At 37.3% G+C, this 22,945-nt stretch overlaps 2 protein-coding genes and 1 long non-coding RNA gene across 3 annotated transcripts; 1 reads left to right on the top strand and 2 right to left on the bottom strand.

Annotated features, from left to right (window-relative positions):
• The first annotated feature begins 2,406 nt into the window (after positions 1 to 2,406).
• Positions 2,407 to 3,009, top strand: LOC135703580 (uncharacterized). Its single transcript, XR_010517747.1, has 3 exons — positions 2,407 to 2,590; positions 2,757 to 2,860; positions 2,923 to 3,009. It is a non-coding gene; the product is annotated as an uncharacterized LOC135703580 (long non-coding RNA).
• LOC135703578 (glycolipid transfer protein) lies at positions 2,888 to 12,715 on the bottom strand. Its single transcript, XM_065224826.1, has 4 exons — positions 12,449 to 12,715; positions 12,326 to 12,381; positions 11,992 to 12,261; positions 2,888 to 3,565 (listed from the first exon to the last, which is right to left on the bottom strand). Exons 1-4 carry the CDS (start codon positions 12,579 to 12,581, stop codon positions 3,398 to 3,400), a joined length of 627 nt encoding a protein of 208 aa, XP_065080898.1. The 5' UTR covers positions 12,582 to 12,715; the 3' UTR covers positions 2,888 to 3,397.
• Positions 12,716 to 19,277: 6,562 nt separating this feature from the next.
• LOC135703561 (uncharacterized) lies at positions 19,278 to 21,217 on the bottom strand. Its single transcript, XM_065224806.1, has 2 exons — positions 20,238 to 21,217; positions 19,278 to 20,175 (listed from the first exon to the last, which is right to left on the bottom strand). Exons 1-2 carry the CDS (start codon positions 21,080 to 21,082, stop codon positions 19,596 to 19,598), a joined length of 1,425 nt encoding a protein of 474 aa, XP_065080878.1. The 5' UTR covers positions 21,083 to 21,217; the 3' UTR covers positions 19,278 to 19,595.
• Between the last annotated feature and the right edge of the window lie 1,728 nt (positions 21,218 to 22,945).

The following is a 22,945-nucleotide window of genomic DNA, read 5'->3' as shown; positions in this document are numbered from 1 at the left end:
TACGTTTCTCGTTGATTTTCCGAGACATTCCACGATCGAAATTTCTTGAATTTGTACGGACTTTCCATAACTATTCCAAGTCCATGAGGCTTCAAAAAAGTGCCCTGAAATTATATAGAGGTTGCCGACCAAAAAGCTTCTCTGAAATATAATAATTTTGTACGAAGCTCGCCAAATTTAAATAAATTTTCCTGTTCCAATTTCCTTGTTTCTACAAAAAAAATTGTGAAGATATATGAAGTTCCCAGAATTTCTACTAAGTTTCCTCAATTTCTACGATGTTCCCTGATCTTTGAGTTACGAAGTTTCCAGAAGTTAGATGAAAATCCCTGTGCTAATGGCCAATTTTTAGAGCCTTGAGACGTCTTATTATGTCATCGATTAAATATCGATATAATATAATATCTCAAAATTGCTTCTTCTAGTCCAGATCATAAGAAAAGTAGTCAACACAAAGGAGTTTAAAAAAATCGTTGATAGTTGTCAAATTTTATTAATCGCCGTTAAATAGTAACGTCGAACTTGACAAGTTTGACAAAATACCGGTGAGTCATAAAAAAAAACACCTAAAATTCTAGGGGGAGGGGGCTAGGTCCCCATGGCACTCCCATTAGTTACGGTAATGGGTGCTAGTCGCATATCTTATCAAAATTAAGGTGTGATAGACACTGGTTGACATAGCATGCAGTCCCACCTAGGCCCAACTCGTTTTATGAAGTTTAATACCCTGTTGGGATTGCTTTGACAAATTTCAAAGGGTTCTAATAGCCCTTTTCCAAATATTGACATTCTTCGTTTGAACAGTGCTCCACAATTGCAGAGTGTATGTTCTGCAGTTTCGTTTTCTAAATTACAAAAACGATAGTCGCTAAACTGAATTTTTCGATTGATGGCAATCGAATGTGCAGGAAGGCAACTTTCACACCTGCGTAGGATATCGCACCCATTCAAACACACATGGGCCGGGACCAACGGCTTTACTTCCCTTCCGAAGGAAGACGTGACCAGAGATTTTTATGCTTCAGAAAAATCCCATCGACCTCGGCTGGGATTGAACCCAGACCCATTGGGGTGTGAGAAAGCAGTCACACTTACCACTACACTATGATGCTTTCCCAGGATTCGTCTAATCAGCTTCATAATAATATACCATCGCGCTATTCTCAAACCCTGTGATGGTAAAATCAACCAACAACTTCCCTTGCTTTTCTCCAATCTCGATCATTAGTAACAGGTAAATATTAATTTTATTCAATTTATTTCATTGAGGCATATTCAATTGACCTGCATTGGGTTATTATTTTGCATACAATCATATGGGAAAAAGGGAGACTCACGATTCAGCATGTAGAGCGTATGCAAGCCGTTCTAGGGGTTGTTTGGGGCATGTGGTTAATTTTAGACATTATAGTTTGACGTGATCACCATGATCCACTCACGTTCTGGAATGTGGCCTTGAGACTTGAGATTTGGCCTTCATACGACCCCCTTCTGTCTCACAAAATCAAAATCAAAATCAAAATCAAAATCAAAAATCAAAATAGCATTCAATATCGGTTTTCAAACATACGAATCATAGGCTTGGAACAATAGTTGACCTTAACTTTAAAGTGACATTTTTCATTGAACTAAGCGAATATTTTTAAATGTTGTAAAATGTTTCGAATGCTAGAAATTAATGATTTTCTGTAAAATTATACCATTGGTAATAAAATAATGCCTACATTCATGCGCAACTGCATTCAATAAATATATATTCCATAATATCTGCTGAAAATATATTTCGTACAAGGCCTTAGGGAAACCATAATAAGCATTTTTAAAAAGAATATCTCATGGAAGCTACTCGAAAGCCTATACTCATAATGCTGATTCAGGGAAAATATTGCTACGGCACTGACAACCATAGCATACTATTAAAACAGATAATCTGACGCCAAATGCTAATTTTTCTCTGAATTAGCAATACATTTATTTGCGGTTACAAATTTATGGAGAATCTGTACAAAACACATAGGGTTTTAGAAAAAAAAAATATTTAATTGCACACAAATTCAATAAAAAATTTCAGCAAAAAAAAATCGAATTTCAACTTTCTTCAATAATCTTATTTTTTTTATTCTTCTTAACGAGAATTCGATGTTGAAAGCACAAATAAACTGTATTTTTAATCTACATTTGTATTCATAATAACAACCCATGACACTAGCTGCCAAAATATTTTGATCTAGACAATAATCTGGACCTTTAAAATTTAGTTTAAGAAGAATAATCTTTTCCTTTTGATTTGTTCAAGAAGGAGGATGTTGAACATTCCTCCTTAGGAATTCCTATGGCGACGATTTCGGCGCGTTTTGTTTCAATAAGAACAGACAATCTGTAGGGAAAAGTATAGCATTGTGTGTACGAGTCCGTTACCATGACAACATAAGTCAATGTTTACTAGGTAGGTGTGTTTCTTTTTAATCAAATCGAACAACCAACAATCGAAAGATGGAAACTTCAACAGATCAATTATTTTCGAGTGTCATTATCGGCAGTAGTACTGCAAGACATAAAGCAAGGCTTGGTCAGTTCTCTGAATATCGAGGTACGTTTTTACATCTGTTGATCAATAGCATACACCCATATTCTCATTTTCGTTCGAACCGTATTTTCTATACAAAAAGTTTTTTTTTGTTTGGAAAATACGGTTCGAACGAAAACAAGAATATGGGTGATAATTATTCTCTACTAAATTACTCGAAATCTTACAGAGGAAAGGTATTATGCCAACGTGTGGGTTCAATTACTTCTTTACTTAAATGTGCATTTCTGTGGAGTTTGGCTAGCTTCCAGCATTATCACATTGTATTATCAGGTATTTCTTTTGAAGAAGGAAGCTCAAGAAAGATTATTCGAATCGTATACATTTATTTTTAGTACTGGAACTTATCAACTATTCACCGTGTTTTATCGGTATTGTCTTTAATCATAGCTGCTCCAGTCGAATGTCTACGGTTGTACTTAGGATATTCAGGAAATCTGCTGGATAAGGTAAATGGTGTTGCTGTTTTCACGAAGTATTCGCTTTCATTTATCCATCATTGCAGATTCCTGATTTTGCTGGCTTTTGGATACTGTCGGTTTTTATACAGACCCCTCTGCAAATATATCTTATGACTAGTGAACAAATTTTGAAATACAAAACCAGCACTATGTCCCAAGCAATTCAGTGTCTTTTGCTATTTCTACAGATTGCTTCGAGTTTTACTGCCATTCGTAGGGCATCCCGGTTCCGCCGCGAACAATTTCAGAACGAGAAAGCTTTGTTTGATATGGAACGTCGACCGGGGAGCAACATTTCTGTTATTAGTGACTGATTATTTTTACTATAGAGCAATAAAATAATCTACCATTAGACTTTGTAGGTTCTGTTTAAATTATTAACTTCGAAAAAGTTGTTCAAGTGATCAAGATTCGCACGGAATGTGACAAGAAAGTTTTTCAAAGCTTCCACGTTTTGTCGATTGCTTTCCGATGGGCCTAGAAGTGTCGTTCTCGTAGGAACGCAATGGTGCAGAAACTGAAAATATACAAATAGGTTGATTATTGTTGATGTATGTATGTAATATATATACTTGTCTGGTATGGTCTGGTATGGTATGGTACTTGTCTGGTATGATCGTCTGCTGTGCGACTAAACAAACATTTGTCATCTTGTCACTATTTTTGATATGGTATACAATGTTTCATTATCAGCAAATAACGCTATCATCTTTAGTCACTGAATTTATATTTTAAACTATTGTTAATTGTCGCTCATAAAGCTATACCGACTTCGAGGTCCCCTGCTTGCTTGAAATATTATTATTTCGTTATCTGCGTTAGTTACAGTGCAGTTAATTTTAATTCGAAATTGATGATGATGCAAGAGTTAAACGATGTTGCAAATCATACTTCTGATTTGATGATGATGGTCCCACCTCTTACCCCTACAAAGGTTTGAGCTGGACGAGTTATCTTTAAGATAATTAAATATAAACATTTTAACCAGGTTTGCAAACAAAATCGAGCTGGTTACAATTACAGATATAAATGTCCTGTTAAATATGCTATAGGCATCAACCAAAAACATTCAAAGGTGTAACTAGTTATCAAAAGTCCAAGTATAGTCCTCGACAATACTTCCATTTACACGTGACCTGGGATTTACACGTTTAAGCTTCCGCAGTGCCAGGACTATATCCAAGGAAACGACTTCCAGCCAACCCTTTATTAATTCAAGGCTTTTGCCACAATTTCCACGTATTAGTCATTTATACCTGTATTCCGCGCGCGAGGCTCAAACCATCGTAGACTACTCAAAGCTATTTTTACTATTACTACTACAAAATCAAAAAACTAAAAATCCATCATCACCATCGAGGCAAACAATGTAGTTTTTTGTATATGCTACACCAATTACTAAAATGTCTATATGACAGTCTCCATACAAAATAATCCGTTAGAGATAACTTTGTCAAGATACATGATTTATCCATTCATAAAAATTTAACTGCTCAATAAACAGCTTTTACATGTGAAATGCAGCGTCTCTTGAATTCTGTAAGTGTAGTTGCACGCTTGATGTGTCTAGGCATCGAATTGAAAACATTTATACCTTTGAAAAATAATGAATTTTGTGAAGCATTATTCAAAAGATGTGGTGTTCTTACTTCATCCGCGTTTCTAGTGTTATATCTATGAAAATCACTTCCTCTTTCAATCCGATCACACAAATATCGAGGCAGCAAACCATTAACTACTTTAAAAATGAACACCATAGTCAAAAACACAATTCTTTGCTTCACTGACAGCCATTGCAAAGCGTCCAGCATAAAAGTTGAGGAAGTGAATCTATTACATCTTAAAATCAAACGCATTACTTTATTCTGCAAACGCTGTAATCTCGATATTTGTGTTTCATTGGCCAAAAATAAAATGGAAGGGCAAAAGTCTAGATGAGGGGAGATGATTGATTTGTATAACTGTATTTTACTACCAATAGTTAAATCGTTTTGCAAGCGACATAGGATTCCATACTTCTTGGCAATTTTCTTGATGACATTGTCAATATGAGAATTGAACTTGAGTTTGTCATCAATAATCACGCCAAGATATTTAATTTCCTGAACGCGATCAAGTGTCTCATCATCAATAACAACAGAGACATCATCATCTACACGATTCCGCGAAATTACCATGAATTTAGTTTTACTTATATTCAATTTCAATTGTTTATACTTCAACCATCTACTTAGAGAACGCAAATCTTCATTCAAGCGTGAAACGGCTTCTTCTAAATCTTTAGCTGCAATGAATAACACAGTATCGTCAGCAAAAAGATTAATATCACAAAACCGTAAAACTCGTCGCATGTCATTAATATACATAATAAATAAAAGGGGCCCTAATACACTTCCCTGAGGCACTCCAAGGTCATTGTCAACGGGACAAGATACAAAATCATTAAAAACAGTCCTTTGTGTTCTGTCAGATAAATAGCTTTCAAACCATTTGTATGCAGAACCCGAAATTCCAAAGCGCTTGATTGTTCTCAACAATAAGGGCCTAGAAATTGTCTCAAAAGCGCGTTTTAGATCCAAATCCACAGCAACAATCGTATCTTTATGCTCCAAATTTTCTTTCCATTTAGCTAACACTAAGTTTAACGCGGTTTCACAAGAATGGCCTTCCCGGTATCCCGATTGTTCCGGTATCAACAAACAGTTACTATTTAAATATTCTAACAGCTGGCCTTTTACAACAAGTTCCAAAATTTTCTCTAATGTGTGCAACATGTTGATGGGACGAAACTCTTCGGCTTTAATCGTCCCAGCAACTTTTTGTATAGGAACAACTAAAGATTCTTTCCAAATATGCGGCACGTGCCCAGATTGCAATGATTGATTAATAAGGTCCCGCAGAGTGTGTCGAATGACATGAAAGCAATCTTGAATAACTCTAGCATTAACATTATCTACTCCAGCCGTTTTTCCTAATGAAAAGCAAATATTTTTAAGTTCATCTAATGTTATTGGGTGAAAACCATTAAATCTACAATTACTATTAATCGGCTGTTTTATTTCGTCCGGTTCATTGATCAGTTCAATAGATTGATTGATCAGTGAAATGCTCTCGACGAAATAATCATTAAACTTAGAAGCAATTACTGGTTCTGACTGTTCTAATATGCCATCAAAAGTTATGGTCCGCGATTTACAATTACTAGGCTTCATCAAAGATTTCAAAATTTTCCATAACTCTTTGCTGTTGTTTTGATGCTGATCAATTTTCCTCTGAATATATTCACATCGAGTTTTCTTAATCGATTGTGAATATTTATTACGCACGACCGTGTACCTATTCCAATGATTATCACTATTAGATCTACAAAACTTTTTGTACCATTTGTCCCTCTTACGTTTAAGACGCAAAAGATCCAAATTGTACCAGCTGTTCGAGTTTTTCAAAGAAACAAACTTTTGTTCAACTAATTTATTGGTACAAGTTTTCAAAACGTTAGTAAAAACAGCTGCATCTTCATCTAAAGTTCCGGTAACTAATGGAAAATCCATGCTTCTCTCAACAAGATTCGAAACAGCTTGCTTCGAATATTTCCTCCAGCACTTCAATTTTACAAAATTATCGTTATCGTTAACACTGTCTGAGACATTAATTACTAAAGTTTCATGATCGGTTATTTTCAAATCAGCTTGAGTAACTGAACTGACAGAATCAAAATTAGAATAAACATGGTCAATCAAAGTTCTACTGTGCCGGGAAATACGCGTACATTCACTTACTAATTGTTTCAAATTAAAAAAATCAGCTAATTGCTTCAGATGGTTCGAATTGCTAGTATCATGCCAATTAATGTTAAAATCACCCGCAAGTATATTTAATTTACTAGAATCTAAAAATGTCTCGAACCAGTTCTCTAAAATTTCAATAAAACGCTGATTACTTGAACTGGGAGAATGATACAAAACACCATAATTACCCATCTTCATGCCACGTTCAACTGTAATGCCTAAGAACCAATTGCCATCAATAACTTCGTTTTGGCGAATATTGAATTGAACTGATTCTTTGACATAAATAGCAACACCGCCAGTGTGCCTCGAATGTGACAAACAAGCAGCAGCTTTATATCCCGGAATGCTATACTGATCAAAAGATTCAATTTCTACAATATGTGTTTCTGCTAACAAAACCAAAAGTGGACGATTTTCTTCTACAATCTGACGTAATGTTACGTAGTTTGTAGATAACCCCGCAATATTCAAATATAAAATCTCTAATTTACTCACATTACTACTGGAACTTGGTTGCTATTTATTGAAATGTAAGCTGCTTTTTTTCTGATCATATAGTTTTTTATACACAAAACAATTAGAACTAAATGCTGCGTGGTTGACGTCCAGATTTAATTTACGCTCCTTATTAGTTTTTAAACAATTAACGCATTTCAATACAGTTGACGTACACTTAGAGGTGCTATGTTGTTTGCTGCATCTAGAGCATCGTTCGCAATTTTTGCAATCCGTGCTTTTGTGCCCAAATTCTCCACATCTGAAGCATCGCAAAACATTAATCGCGGGAACTATCGAGCACCGATCAAACCCTACATTTACTTTTTTCGCACATAACAAACATTTATACGTCTCGATATCGACTTCAATCACAACACTAAACTTGTTGTAAGTGAAGCGTGGATTTTCAAACATGTTAACTACTTTTACATCATTAATTGCGATGTCTTCATTTTGACTTTTTAAGAAGTCAATGAAGACATCGGAGGAATACTGATCGCTCATGCCCACCACTTTTAACATTGGCACCGATGTGGGAACAACAGCGTTGTAGTTTTCACCCAAATTGCTTTCAATGCCCTTTTTCACCTCATTTACATTGTATCCTGTTGCACACTCAACAATAATGGAGCCATCTTTCCCGTTTCTAAAGTTACTAATTTTGTGTGTTTTTGGATCCAGGTTTTTTTTCAAAAACTTGCGAGTTTCCTCGCAGTCTTGTTTGGACTCTTTAGGTTTATTCACAATGACCGGGCGAGCCTTACGGTTGTTCTGTTTTTTACTTTCATACTTACTTTTATCATTTTCAACTTTATTTTTACTGATATTCTTATTTTTACCGTCCCCTTGTCCGTTTTTCAAAGCATCCGAGAAACTACATTTAACTTTATCATTAGTAGAATTCTCTTCGTCATGACTATTACTATTAACATCGGGGATTTGACCCGCTTCAGAGGGAATCGGCCTAGATCCACTGCTATTATTCATTGCAACTAAATTTTTGTCCGCAATAATTCTCGAAAATGAACTAGTCATATTTTCCAATTTTTCATTTAATAATATTTCAAGTCCGCCAACGGCTTCCTTCAGGGTACCATTTACATTTAAACGGATAGCTTCCATACCGGTCTTCAACGCGTTATCAATTTGAGCAGCAATCTGATCTCGCATGTTTGTGATCGAGGCCGAAATAGAAGATATTCTTTTCACTTCTTCCTCAATATTTCTAACATGCGAGATCGAATCACTCGGCTCATCACAACTAGACAGACAATCGTCACACTTGTATAGGAGATTAACATTCTCCATGACAACCTTTGCCGTACTCCTAGTAAGTGTAGTGCATCTCATGTGGAACACACGAGAACACTTACCACTACAGGTTAACGGCAGATCGCTTGCCATTACCCCCGACTCGCATTTTGGACATTCCATTTCTACCTAAACACAGTCAACAGACGCTGCATGCAACAATACACAGGGTACAGAAGAGACAATCAAATATCGATTTCACCGCCGCAGCTACTATAGGAAAGCAATTGCTTCCTTTCAGTGCGCCGGGGGGATCGAAGAATAAGCAAAATTTTACGAGAACGGCTACTTTTGTAACCTGTTCTCCTACTTATCCTGTTATCAAATACAATTGGGCACGCGTTGCAATTAATCAATCGCGGCACACAACACAATTTCACACGTAATTAAAAATATTTTTTTCACTGCACAACAAATTGAACTACACTGTTTGCCATCACATACAGCAATGATTGATGCGATTCAATGTGACAATAAGAGATCAAAGTTAGGTTTTCTTTAATCGTAATTTTTAAGATTGTTTAGATGCGCTTAGCTGCTAGGAATTCGTACATAGAACTTATTTGTTTTTTATTGCCCTTTTTGCAAAAAAAAAACTACTTTTGATCCATATACCAATCAGGTTGTTTAGGGGTATCGAGGTTAATACATATTCGTTATTTGCATTAAAAATGTGTGTGTTTGTGTGTATTGTGTGTATTCAATCTAACCCCCACTGGCCGGCAGTGGTATTATGGAAGAAATTTGCTTACAACAATCCTTGATGTAATAATTTAGAGCAAGTTTAGTCCGGGAGTTAGAAAGCGATAGCTCTACTGCAGATTCAGCAACCCATTTCAGAATGCCTGGTAATTCACGTCCATTCCGAGATTACTTTCACATACAATAAGCCTCGCATGTAAACACTACCGTAATCATATGGTACTGCAAACACACTTCTAGATTTCGAAATGTGATATTTAAAAATCTGGCGCGTATTTAGTAATATATGGAAATATGCATTTATGATTGATTTATAATCAGATGGATCTCACCAAAGTCTGCCTCCGAAAAAGCACCGGTTTATTCACTCGCGGTAATCGAAAAAATCTTAAGCGTTATTTTTTCAACCTAACACAACATTTTGAATCACATGCGAAGTTTCCCATTTGCACCGAATTTTTGCCTAACACTTCATTCGCGTGCATCCTCCAGAAGGCCGAACGCTAGCACCAAGAAAAGAAAAATATACCCGGTAAAACTTTTCTTGGGAGGGAGGCAAAAACCGACACCGCAGCAACACAGTTTCTCGGAACAATTTATTGTCCCAGTACTCACGATAATTACAATATCACTTTAAGCACATTAAAACGTGATAGATTTTAATTTACGCATATCCAAACGCTAAAACTAATATTTTTTGACTTGGTACAATTCTAAAATATGCGGAAAACAGATGAAATCAGCGCCAGCGAAAACAAAACAAACCGTTCATTCGTTATCCAAAATTTCCACTGGAACTATTTTAAATAAGTACAACTACATTATCAAAAATCACCATCTTAGCGCCCCTTGGTGGGACTTTGTGTGGGAGCGAGCTGTCAACGAATGGATTTAGTGTCAACGATTAAAAATTTAAATCTTCATTTAAACATCGAGATGAATGTCTACGGGATCGATAAAAATATCGTTGTGCTCAGAAAACGAAGGCGCCCGAACACTGGTTAAGAAAGGATTGTGTAGGAATATGTTGACGTGACACTCGCTTTGATGGAAGCCGAGAACACCTCTGCACTTCCACGAGGAATCACTGGGATATTGGATAAGAGGGTTGGGTTTGCAGCAGGGTTCGTTTTGGTAAACGATAAGCTGAATTGATGTCCGAACGATCATGTAACGCGAAGGAGCTTGGGATTGAACCCACGGTCTTCTGCTCAATAAGCAAAAACGTTTGCCACTTTGCAAACGAGCTTCTTTTATTACAATACACCAATGATCGATTAGATGTTATTCCAATGTTTTCACATTAACAAATAAAGCAGTTAACGAAGCTTGAATGTGAAGGAGCTTGAGATTAAACTCATAATCTTCTACTCAGTAAGCAAAAATGGTCGCTCTAAGGCCACCAAGCCCCTCATATCATACATCATATAAGCTACGATCGCGTTGTTATTGTAACCATTCAAAACCGGCCAGGTGACGTTTATTATGATGTTAAGGTTCACAAAGCACACGATAATCAAACGATGTTACTACAAGCATAGAGGTAACTCTAAGACCAGAAGGTCCCGAAGAAACGTGCTCAACTTTTTGGCTCAGCTCTGGTACTATTTTCGGTCTCAAGCTAATCGATCCACCCCTCAAAACATAGGAAAATCCACGAACCCCTCATTTTATCTGTCAAACTTTCATAGCGAATCAAAACAAACATAGTGTAGTACTGGAATTTCGACTAGAATGGGATGCGTTAATCGATTTGCTTGGGACCAATAGGCTAGTCAAGTAGTGAGCCAAATTAAAATCGTTAGTTTCGTATTGATTGTTGGTATTAGCATAGAGGTAACTCTAAGACTAGAAGGTCCCGAAATAACGTGCTCAACTTTTTGGCTCAGCTCTGGTACTCTCTTCGGTCCCAAGCTACTCGATTCACCCCTCGAAACAGAGGAAAAACCAATAACCCCTCATTTTATCTGTCAAACTTTCATAGCGAATCAAAACAAACATTGCGTAGTACTAGAATTTCGACTAGAATGGGGAACGTTAATCGTTTGCTTGGGACCAATAGGCTAGTCAAGTAGTGAGCCAATTGAAAATCGTTAGTTTCGTATTGATTGTTGGTATTAGTCCCAAGCAAATCGATTAACGTACCCCATTCTAGTCACAATTCTAGTACTACACTATGATTGTTTTGATTCGCTATTTGACAGTATGACAGATAAAATGAGGGGTTCATGGATTCTCCTATGTTTCGGTGCATCGATTAGCTTGGGATCGAAACCAGAGCTGAGCCAAACAGTTGAACACGTTTTTTCGGGACCTTCTGGTCTTAGAGTTACCTCTATGGTATTGCCTAGTCCTAGATCACCAGTTTTTACACATTGAGGATGATTTCTAGTCCCAAGCAACGTCTATTGGTTCTCTGTGTAATTTCAGCTGATCTGGCAATAACAGAGTAGCATCCGCTGGCGGTCAATCATGCTCATGATTATGTAAAAAAGGCTGGGACATTATGGGTCACGCGGTAAAATGGGTCATCTACTTGATTTAAATGTTTTTTGATTGTCAACTTTAAATGGTGCATTCCTGTCTTCATCCCAAGAAAATGTTTTAACCAGTTTATGCTTCACTTCAAGTTCACTCTCACCTGAAATCCTTTTTGTGCCAAGAAGCCATGATAAGGTAGCAAAGCGTCTTCGTAGGCTTTCCTGAGGTGGTGTTTTACGTTATCACTGCAGCTCTCATCCTCAAGCATATTTCTGAAGAATATTTCAATCATTTCCAGAGCACGTTTGAGCCACAACAGTCCTTCTGTAACCGCGTCGAAGATATTTTCATTTCCATCTTTGTCTAACAGGACCAGGTCTTCTAGGTAGTAGAATGTTTGTTCGTTTACCTTGTATTTTGTCTCCAGCCGCTGATATGTAACAATGCCAAATTAAAACTTGTTAATGAAATTGAATATTGAATAAAGCACAAACCTTCACATTGCCGCGCATATCCTTCACTATAGGCGTGAATAGTTTTCCGAATGATTCTACGGAATAGAAAGGAGTTAATCAGTTGCTAAAAATGTATTCATCGAGCTGAACATGTGTACCAACCTATACTTTCAACTACTTGATAAGCTGATTCAAGGAACGCTTTAGAAATGATTTTATTATTGTTATTTTGGGTGCCTGTTTCTGGAAAGCATTTCAGTTTTGAAAAGTCTATCCTGGCTTCTATTTCACCCATGATTGGAGTAGAGAGACGATATAGTATGATTGCACGAACAAACTTTATGCCTAGTAGTACGGCTCGAACCTGTCACGAAACTACAAAGGCGGAACAATCTCGAACACAGCACATCCCTGATTGATTCAAGCAACGGTGATTCATTCTTGATTCATCCCAGCGCCCTACCAATACAATATCAGCAATCAGCACTTTTATCTGCCTTGTCGTCGTCGTAAGGCTTCTGCAAACCACTGATACTGGCATTACTTTATCACATGGAACTTTACTTATCTGTTTGCCGTATCGCTGACAGTATGTTTACACGGCACACGGTTTTTAATGTTTTGTCACATACCCTTACTGAGCGATGTGGTGTAAGTACTGCCGCTCATAGTTCCCGTGTCACTGTAGCACTTGTATAGTAGGAGAGATGGGGGTAAAATGCCCATGCTAAGGAAAATCTCCACAAAGTGAATCGATATTTAATGCCATCTAAATGTTGTATTGAGCTATTGGCCAGATATTACAATTGATATGCTTAACAAAAATTGCTAAATTCTCGACTAAGTTGGAAAACTAAAAAGACCCTTATGTTGGTTTACGAAATACTGCGGGGAAAATGCGCATACATACATTTAGGCTTTATCTATGAATCTTCTCTTATTCATTTTAAAGGTTCACGCCTGATGTTTATGCTTTCAACGCTACAATTCGCATGATCCACTTAGAGCAAAAAAAAAAAGAGTAGGGGTATTCACAAAGCGCATCGTAAACGTATACACCTTCGTAAATGTGTAAACTTCCATTACACTCCAATTGACCCTGGTATTTTTACGATAGTGTATATGTTTACAATTCGCATAGTGAATACCCCTAGTAATGTTGAAAATACACTGGAGTCGCTTTTTACGCGGGTGATACGTCCCGCGTAAAAAAAAAACGCGTAAATTCCGGAATCCGCGTAAAAAAACCGCGTAAAAAGACCGTGTAAAAAAACCGCGTAAAAAGCGACTCTAGTGTATAACGATATACCGCGTAAAATCTGAAATCCGCGTAAAAAACAAAACAAAAATCCGAATAAAAAAACCGCGTAAATTCCGAAATCCGCGTAAAAAAAACCGTGTAAAAAAACCGCGTAAAAAGCGACTCCAGTGTACCTTGTATTTTTCTAATAAACAATTCGTTAATTTTGGTAGTGTTCAGAGATAGGGTAAAGTGGGATAATACGCACCACACGGTAATATGATCAACAGCTTTTCTCGTACTAACTCATATAAACAGTTTCCTAGTGAGTTTCCCAGATGACGGTTCAGCAGCTCTTTCAGCGATTCTGGGAGAAAACCCTTGAAAATTGTTTTGAAAAACACGTAAATAAGCGTAAATAATTTTTCTTGCGATGTTTTCTGCCAAAATTGTTTTAATTTTTTATAAATTTCAAATGATACCTCTATGCTAATACCAACCGGTTGCTTCCGTTCATATAGTAGCATATAGTAGCAGCTGAGATATATGGGGGCACCTATTTCCGGTATGGGTATTTTACCCCTATTCACCCTAATAAGCTTTGTAGATAATATAAACCGGGTAGCATTAGCGCATGGCGTGTATGTTAGTACATAGAGTGTAGAAGCTGAATGTTAGTAAACAGGTCTAGCTAGTATAGGTACCAACGAAAGAGATTCCTACCTTTGTTTGTAATTCAGTAAGTGGAGGTAACATTGGACTAACGTTCACATTTTAGCAAGGAAAACAATTTTAAGGCTCTGAACCATTTGGCGAATTTTTTTATTCAAAGTGTTTTTTATGTTACTTCATACGCGAAGTTAACGATTTTCAGAGTTGGTTGGAAATGCTAACATGAAGCTTTTAGTGTGATGATTTATTAGCTAGAGAATGATCTTTAGAAGAGGGTAGGTGGATAGTTCCGTTGCTTTCTCTCTGAGATGATCACGTTGGTCATGACGAGAGGAGCAACACAATACACGGACAGAAAATTGTTTGCATTGAACCAAACAAAACTTTAGTTGTATTTAAACAAACAATTCCGGTTGAAATTATATTGCATTTTATTGTTTCTATAAAATTTATTCAAATAAATTCAACATAAGATTCTTTTTGTTTTAATAAGCCACTTTTCAATTGCAACTATTGTAAAAATAACAATATTCTATTATTAAGCCAACAATAGTTAATTTTAATTTAGCATTTATTTGCTGTGTCTATTCCCCGGGCCATGAATACAAAAATAACTACCAACCATTCCCTCGTTTTCACCCGGACAAAAATGTAAATAATAACAAAAAAATTCTCATTTGATTAAGTATTGTTTTTAATTGTGAATTTCGGGAAATAAGTACGAGATTTCCGAAAATCTTGAGACTTGAGGTAAGCAAGTAAGCTGCAGTTGTTAAATATAATCAATTTTTAAGTTTTTTTTCCTTGATTTTTTTCCGTCGATCTTGTTTTCCGTACTGAGTACCAATGCTCCCGACGCCAGGAATGCACCTCCCACACCTGGACCCTACATATCGACCCATCAACTCATGAACCGGTGACCAACGGCTTTACTTCCCTTCCCGAAGGAAGGCGTGATCAGTGATTTTATGCCTCAAAAATTCAATTGCAATTCTGTTTGTTGCAAAAAGAAAACAAAACACAAAAAAAAAATCGACATTATTTTTGAATCAATAAACATATTGTTATTTCTACTGCGTGAATTGTCAGCCTTCATAAAATAAATTTGATTGAATCAACAAGAAATCTCTTTTAAAAACAAACATATTTTCTTGTTGACCCAGCTGCCAAATTTGACAGCTTACGTCAAAACCATGAAAGCTCTTGTAAATTCGAAAAGATTTTCTTTTTGATTTAACAATCCATGGGTTTTAAGGGACAACAATACTGGATTGTTGAAACAATAATGATTTCTTTTTGCAGCCAAAACAACATGAAATTCTTATTGCATTTACGTCAAATATTATTACGCTTAAAATATTTTTTTCTGCGTGTAGTTGGGTAAAGAAGAACTGCATTATAACACACCATCGACTGGAAATGCTCTCGCAACGTGGGGCTTTAGGTAGTGATGAAAACGTCGCTAGAACTATTCCACAACCGCAGTCAGTTTATGAGCAACAAGAGGGACGCACATTTTTGCCTGTGGACTTGGAGACATACTTCAAGTCCCCGCGTACATCGTACGGGCTAGGCAAAAATGTGCGTATATCTTGAAAACTGTCGCTTTAATGACCCTTCGCTCATTTTCAACTTCTATTCAATTTTCATACTGCCGTACTCTAACGGAACTATCCACCTACCCTCTTCTAAAGATCATTCTCTAGCTAATAAATCATCACACTAAAAACTGTTAGCATTTCCAACCAACTTTGAATTTTTTTAACTTTTGGTAAAAATTTAACAGATGGAAAGTTATGGATTAAGGCTCTGAACAATTAAAACCAACATCATCAGATATTTAGGCGCAACTGGGGAAACGCTCCTATAGTTGCGGTACGTTAGAAGCGTTAGGTTCCTATAGTTGTGTATGGAGTCTCCATACACAACTATAGGAACCTAACGCTTCTAACGTACCGCAACTATAGGAGCGTTTACCATATCACCTTTCCGAAAGTGGTATTGGTTTGCGTGGGCGTACTTTAGTTTGCGTGTGAAGGGCCTTAGAAAGTTTGTTTACAAATGCTTTTGTGTCGTTATCAAATGTTATGCCTGATTTGGCGATTTTTTTTTTAACTTTTGGTTAAAATTTGACAGATGGAAACTTATCGATGAACCCTGCTATCCGAGCATGGTTATTTCTGACAGAAAAGAAGTTAAATTTTGACAACCATGGCTCGAAATCCGGTCGATCGACAGCACGGGGATTTTCGAACATAGAAAATAACTTTCAAAATGTCATTTTTAACCACTAGTTAAATTTAACTCGGCAAATGGTCCACAGTCTTACTACCATAGAGGTAACTCTAAGACCAGAAGGTCTCGAAGAAACGAGCTCAACTTTTTGGCTCAGCTCTGGTACTCTCTTCGGTCACAAGCTAATTGATGCACCCCTCGAAACATTGGAAAATCCACGAACCCCTCATTTTATCTGTCAAACTTTCATAGCGAATCATAGCGAATTTGTAGTATTGATTGTTGGTATTACCTGGCTTATAACGAATATATCTAGATAGAGCTGGAATTAGGGCGTAACAGCCTTTGTAAACAATGTTGATTTTTAGGAATTCAAGGCACGCCTACACAAACCAACACATCCATCAAGTACGGGAAGTCTTCCCCTACTCGATGGTGATGTCGATTTGCCAGGGAGAGCCATGACATTCGAGAAATCTTAAATATTATGTTGTATGCTGGGGGAACACGATCTCGTTTAATTTTGCATTGCAAATGCTATGTTAAATTAGACAACGTATACGTTGTGTCCGGGGCCCGCGGGCACAACGTATATTCGTTATAAGTCAGGAAACACAGTAGGCCCAATGTCACCCCATCTTACGGTATTTGAAATCTTCGGCTTACCATGCATGTTACTCTTCATTTAACCTCACACCATAGATCGGGGGCAAATTGATCAACGAGGTGAAATTGATCATAGTGCAAGTATTTATTATATTTACGGTTAAGGCGTCAAGTGAAATATTCATAGCTTTTTATCAGGAGACGGTTGATGGTATTCTTGATATAATTGAAAAATAATATTTTCCTTCATATAAATCGATTTCATATAAATTATGTCAAATAGCATACATATGTAACTTGGTACTTACTTGAAAGTGGCAACATTGAGAGTCATTGAATCGGAAAAATAGTTGAAATTTTAGTACTACACTATGTTTGTTTTGATTTGCTATGAAAGTTTGACAGATAAAATGAGGGGTGCATCGATTAGCTTGGGACCGAAGATGGTACCAGAGCTGAGCAAAAAAGTTGAACACGTTTCTTCGGGATCTTCCAGTGTTAGAGTTACCTCTATGGTTATACCAACCGGTGGAAACTAACGATTTCAAATTGGTTCACTACTTGACTTGCCTATTGGTCGCAAGCAAATCGAATAACGTACCCCATTCTAGTCGACATTCTAGAACTACACTATTTTTTTTTTCTTTTGGTTTGTTTTTTTCCGCCGATCTTGTTTTCCGTGCTGAGCACCAATGCTACCAACGTGCCAGGAAGGCAGCTCCCACACCTGGACCCTACCTATCGACCCATCAACTCATGAACCGGGGACCAACGGCTTTACTTCCCATCCGAAGGAAGGCGTGATCAGAGATGTTATGCCTCAGAACATCCCGGCGGCGCCGACTGGGATTGAACCCAGGCCTGCTGGGGTGAGAGGTAATCACGCTTACCACTACACCACCGGCGCCGTTAGAACTACACTATGTTTGTTTTGATTCGGTCGTTTCTTCGGGACCTTCTGGTCTTAGAGTTACCTCTATGGTACTACCATAGAGGTAACTCTAAGACTAGAAGGTCCTGAAGAAACTTTTTGGCTCAGCTCTGGCACTATCTTCGGTCCCAAGCTAATTGATTCACCCCTCGAAACATAGGAAAATCCAATAAGCCCTCATTTTATCTGTTAAACTTTCATAGCGAATCAAAACAAACATAGTGTAGTACTGGAATTTATACTAGAATGGGATACGTTAATCGATTTGCTTGGGACCAATAGTCAAGTAATGAGCCAATTTAAAATCGTTAGTTTCGAATTGATTGTTGGTACTACCAACCGGTGAAAACTAACGATTCAAAATTTGCTCACCACTTGACTAGCATATTGGTCCCAAGCACATCTATAAGCGTACCCCATTCTAGTTTTCAGCGAAGGAGGTTCTGCACGATTTCGGTGCAGGTTTCCAATTCTGCCAGTGGAGGTTCCAGGGAGTTTCGAAGAAGTTTCACGCATTCACGGTAGAGAAGCTTCCGCACAATTTCGGTGTAGAAGCTTTTGCAAGGTTCCGGTGGCGATTTCCGATGCTGCCAACGAAGTTTCCTCGCGTTCAGGGGAGCAGGTTTTCCGCGCATTCGGGGGAGATTTTCGTTGCTGCTGGAGAATGTTGCAGAGAGTTTTAACAAAGTTTTTGTGCTCAAGCATATATACACGGCAAATGAGAACGACCCAAATTTGAGTTTAGCTTACTCATAAATCACATAAAATGCAAGAACTCGCGATGAGTAAATTTACCTCTTGTTTTTTCAAGGATTGCCCAGGAACAAATTCCCAAATATGAAAAAAGTAAAGATTGGATTCACTCAGCCTCCTATTACCCAACAAACAATAAGAACTGATTAAGAGCTGAATAACCATTTTTTAGCTGAAGAAGCATATTTTAAATTGAAGAAGCTACTTCCTGCTTTCAATGTTTGTTGGGTACTCCTAGACTGAGTATAATTTTCGTCAAATTTTCTCATTCTCCGGCAGATTTTTGAAGTTTTCCACATGAGGCATCGCTGAATTCCTACACTTTTGGCTATTATGAGTAAACTAAACCCAAATTTGAACAGTTCTCATTCGCCGTGCACTAAATGGTTGATGGAAACAATGGAACTCAGCTTAAGTAAACAGTAAACAAAAATGATCATATTCAGTGATTCAGATGACAACAGTAGACTAGCGACGTACTATAGTTTACCTTAAACTAAATTTAAATTACGCTGTTAGTAAGTTTAAAATAATAAAAGCATTGTTGTTGCAGATCTATTTATTTTTTAGTATGCCATAGATTCATTGCATAAATAGCATTCAGTTTATATTATGACTAGATTTGAACGATTTAAGCATTCATTGGAACACATTTAATTTGGAAGAGAAAATCGAAATCTCTCTACGGGGTCTTCTAAATACATTTTGATTTCTTTTAATTTTAATTTAGCTATCAGCTACTTCTCATTTTTTGTTCTAACAATAAATATTGATTTGACTTTGGTCGGGTTTTGCTAAAACTATGCTTTACAAGACTCTGATACCGACTATAAATGTTTGTTTAATTATCATTTTATTATCACTGTTATATTTTATAAATCCTGCTTCAAAATATTACCAAAATTATCAATCACAAACAACGTCAGTCCCTCCAATTGGATCTCCTCGGGAATCTGAAAGCATTCAGTATCGCTGTCTAAAAAGGACCAATATATCTTAAGCATTCCATCCTCTTTGTCACGTAGCTCAATCAGTTTGAGCGTGGAGTTAACACTTGTTACGTGCCGTGTTACAAAATTGAAGCTTATCCTAGTATCACAATTATTGTCCCCAGTGCTTATACCGCAATTGAACCATTTATGCAACTGTAACGTTATGACACAATTGTCTGCAAAAAATGTAACATCACTTTCCTTTTGCTGTTGGTACTTTCGCAAGAATTCTCCCGGGCGTTTTATCTGAGTCAATTTACTGTTCATTGATTTTCGTGTGGGCGCATGACGACCGACGATTCGATCCGGCAGATCCTCGGTGTTCGTTATCAAGGTGAAAACACGGTTTATATGATCCAAACCAGCACCCATGATGCCATCCTTCGTATGACCAAGATCAAAAATGTGGCCCATCTCATGGCAAACTGAACCGATTGTAGTAGCGTAGCAACCACCGTAGCTAGAAAAAATGAGGACATGGTGTTGTCTCTGTTTCATAAAGCATGTACTCAAAATACTTACGTGTGTCGGTAATTGCTATCATCCATCATCAGTGTTCGATCAACTAGTGCAGTGTTCAAAAATGCAGGTACAATATCTTCCAGTTTACTAGGCCACGTGTAGAGGCAACCGGTGCCGAACAGGGCCAGGCCGCCTCCTCCTAGGGCAGCATTACCGGTCGTTCTGCGTTTGATATTCTCGTACGAGAAATCGTTATCTGATATCCCTTCGTAATAGGTACTGCTGATGAAGCCTATGAATTTCTGCTTCTCCGATAAGAATAAATCTGACTGCAGAATTTCCTTGGCAAAATAGTTCCACAGTTGTTGATCAGACATTTGTTTCGACTCTTCGATCAGTAGTAAACTATGAAATGGTAAACAGGTCGAGCTTATAGTGAAAGTTTTTCTACCCCAGCCTTTCTCCGAAAGTTTTTCCGCGTACAGGCTTTGCACTAGCTCGATTCCGAGAGAAATTTTACGGCACGCATTTTCGACATCATTTTCTTCTGTATCCGATTGGTAACGTCCATCGTGCCCTTCGCATATTATATATAGAGGGGTAACCGAATAAGGATTCTCTGAAGCCTCGAAGAATAAGTTAATTTCCATCTCATGATGGCAGTAAACAAGAGACACCCTATTTACACCGTTGTTAAGCCTAAATATCACTTTAAATTGACCTCGCTTGTCATTGATGAATCTTACATCTTTGGATGCTGGCCAATCGCAATTATCGATTTGCAATTTCAACTCACCTGCCTCACAACGATTGACTATCACACCCTTAACTAAAACAATCGGATGGGTGAATTTTTCGTTGTCGGTAACATTGATAGACTCAATGGAATGGCTCAAGTTACACATTCTCGGCAGGTTTAAAAATTTCGATTTGATTTGAAGTAATATTAACCGGTTTTTCTTGAATATACTCGGTAAATCGCCGATTCGCTGTTACTGGTGGGTGGAATGTAACTGAATGACTGAAATGGCTTGCGAACCATGGACTTACCACCTACCACCCACCGCTGAGCATAACATGCCGTGAGGTAGCATAAATTCATAGAAAGCAAATTGTCAAAATCATATGTTTAGCAGTGGCCTGTAGGAAATTGATGCTCTACGAGATTGCTTTTGTTGTGAATCATCGTAGTCGGCGTGCAACAAGAGTTAAATGTCACACACATTTATCATTTTGTTGCATTGAGGATTTTGAATCTAGCGTTCGTGATGAAACGTAAATCTTAGAACACATGATGTCACAAAATATGACTTGTTTCCTAGTTATTTTTTTTTGCTGCGATATTTTCGTGAACTGATAGGGGAAATGCCGGCTTCGGCAATACCTTAACCTATTATCGTCAGGGGAGTAAACAAAGTCCTATCAAGCAGTCAAATTTGGCCAATACATCTGAAACACAATGTATTCACATGCCAGAATTGAGCTCTCAAGGACGTTGTTTACCCCCTGACGGTAATAGAATAAGGTAGAGTCGGTGTATAATGAGTCACGCCAAGAGTGAAGCCAAGTCTACCTATTGAACCGTCAAACCGGCTACCTATCGGGCAAAGTAAACAAACTTTACGATGCTATGAAAAATTCACGAAAGGTATTGCAATAAAATATAAAATATAATCGAAGAAATGAGCATTGGATTGCAATGAGCATTAAATTGTCATGGGATACGTTCGGAAATGATCAGTAATGAGAATTTCTACTAATTTTTGTTAAGATAATTTGACAAAATCACTGATATAATGATTTACTACAGCCGCATCACTAGAAGTCATTTGAAGTTGTTGTAGTAGTCTTCTGTTGCCAAGTGAAAAGAATGGGAATCTTTCGAAAACCGTGATGCGAGTTCAACTGTTTTTCTCTTGGCGTGACTCATTATACACCGACTCTAGAATAAGGTATTGCCGAAGCCGTCATTTACCCTACCCCGTTTTGATAAAAATGAATTTTCCATGCAAATACTTTTTTTTATGTGGAAAACCCGTTTCCATCAAGAACGGGAATAGGGGTGTATATACATATTCCTTAACAAGTAGCCCGTAGTTATATGATATAAAATTCTTCATGCCAATTATATTTACATTACTTGAGAAAATCCAGGTAATCGAGATAATCAGGACAGCAGTAGGTATCTGTTCGCCATTAATTTTGTTTTAAATAATTAAACTTCATGATTACTTGGGAATTGTCAAATAACGTAAATATTGAAACTTCCTGCAATAACGATAAGAGTTGATAATAGCGAGGATAATAGAAGAGTTAGGCAGAGTGAAGCTTGCAGCATTGATGTCGATCAATATGCATTTTCGGCAACCTTTGTTTTTGTTTAGACCTCGGATGACTTACCGTGGGTTGTGAAAGTTTCCTCTAGTTTCGATAACAATACTTTCCACGCAACAGAGCCAGTTTGTCCACACTCAAAAAAATGAGCACGTCACTATAATGTATTTCACACTTGATTTCGCACAAATTGTTAAACACATCTATTTCATGTGTGGATCAGATAATACAATCTATTCAGTAACGCTATAAAGCCATTTGTTACACATTTGGATTTCATGGACTTCAAATGTCAGTGTCAACAACCAATCACATAATTGTCGAATATTCTACTCTTAACATCATATACGCTTTTTTAATGCACCACCAATGTAGAGTGCGCCACGCGAGTTCAAGAAGAAAGTCAACCAAACCGTTTGTTTTCATCAGAATAA

The sequence above is a fragment of the Ochlerotatus camptorhynchus genome, unplaced genomic scaffold (assembly GCF_037179485.1).
Source record: "Ochlerotatus camptorhynchus isolate MF236.1 unplaced genomic scaffold, CSIRO-AGI_Acam_v1.1 ptg000216l, whole genome shotgun sequence".
Taxonomy (NCBI): Eukaryota; Metazoa; Arthropoda; class Insecta; order Diptera; family Culicidae; genus Ochlerotatus; species Ochlerotatus camptorhynchus.
Note: the sequence above shows the minus strand (reverse complement) of the source record. Positions and strands in the feature narration are given on the sequence as shown.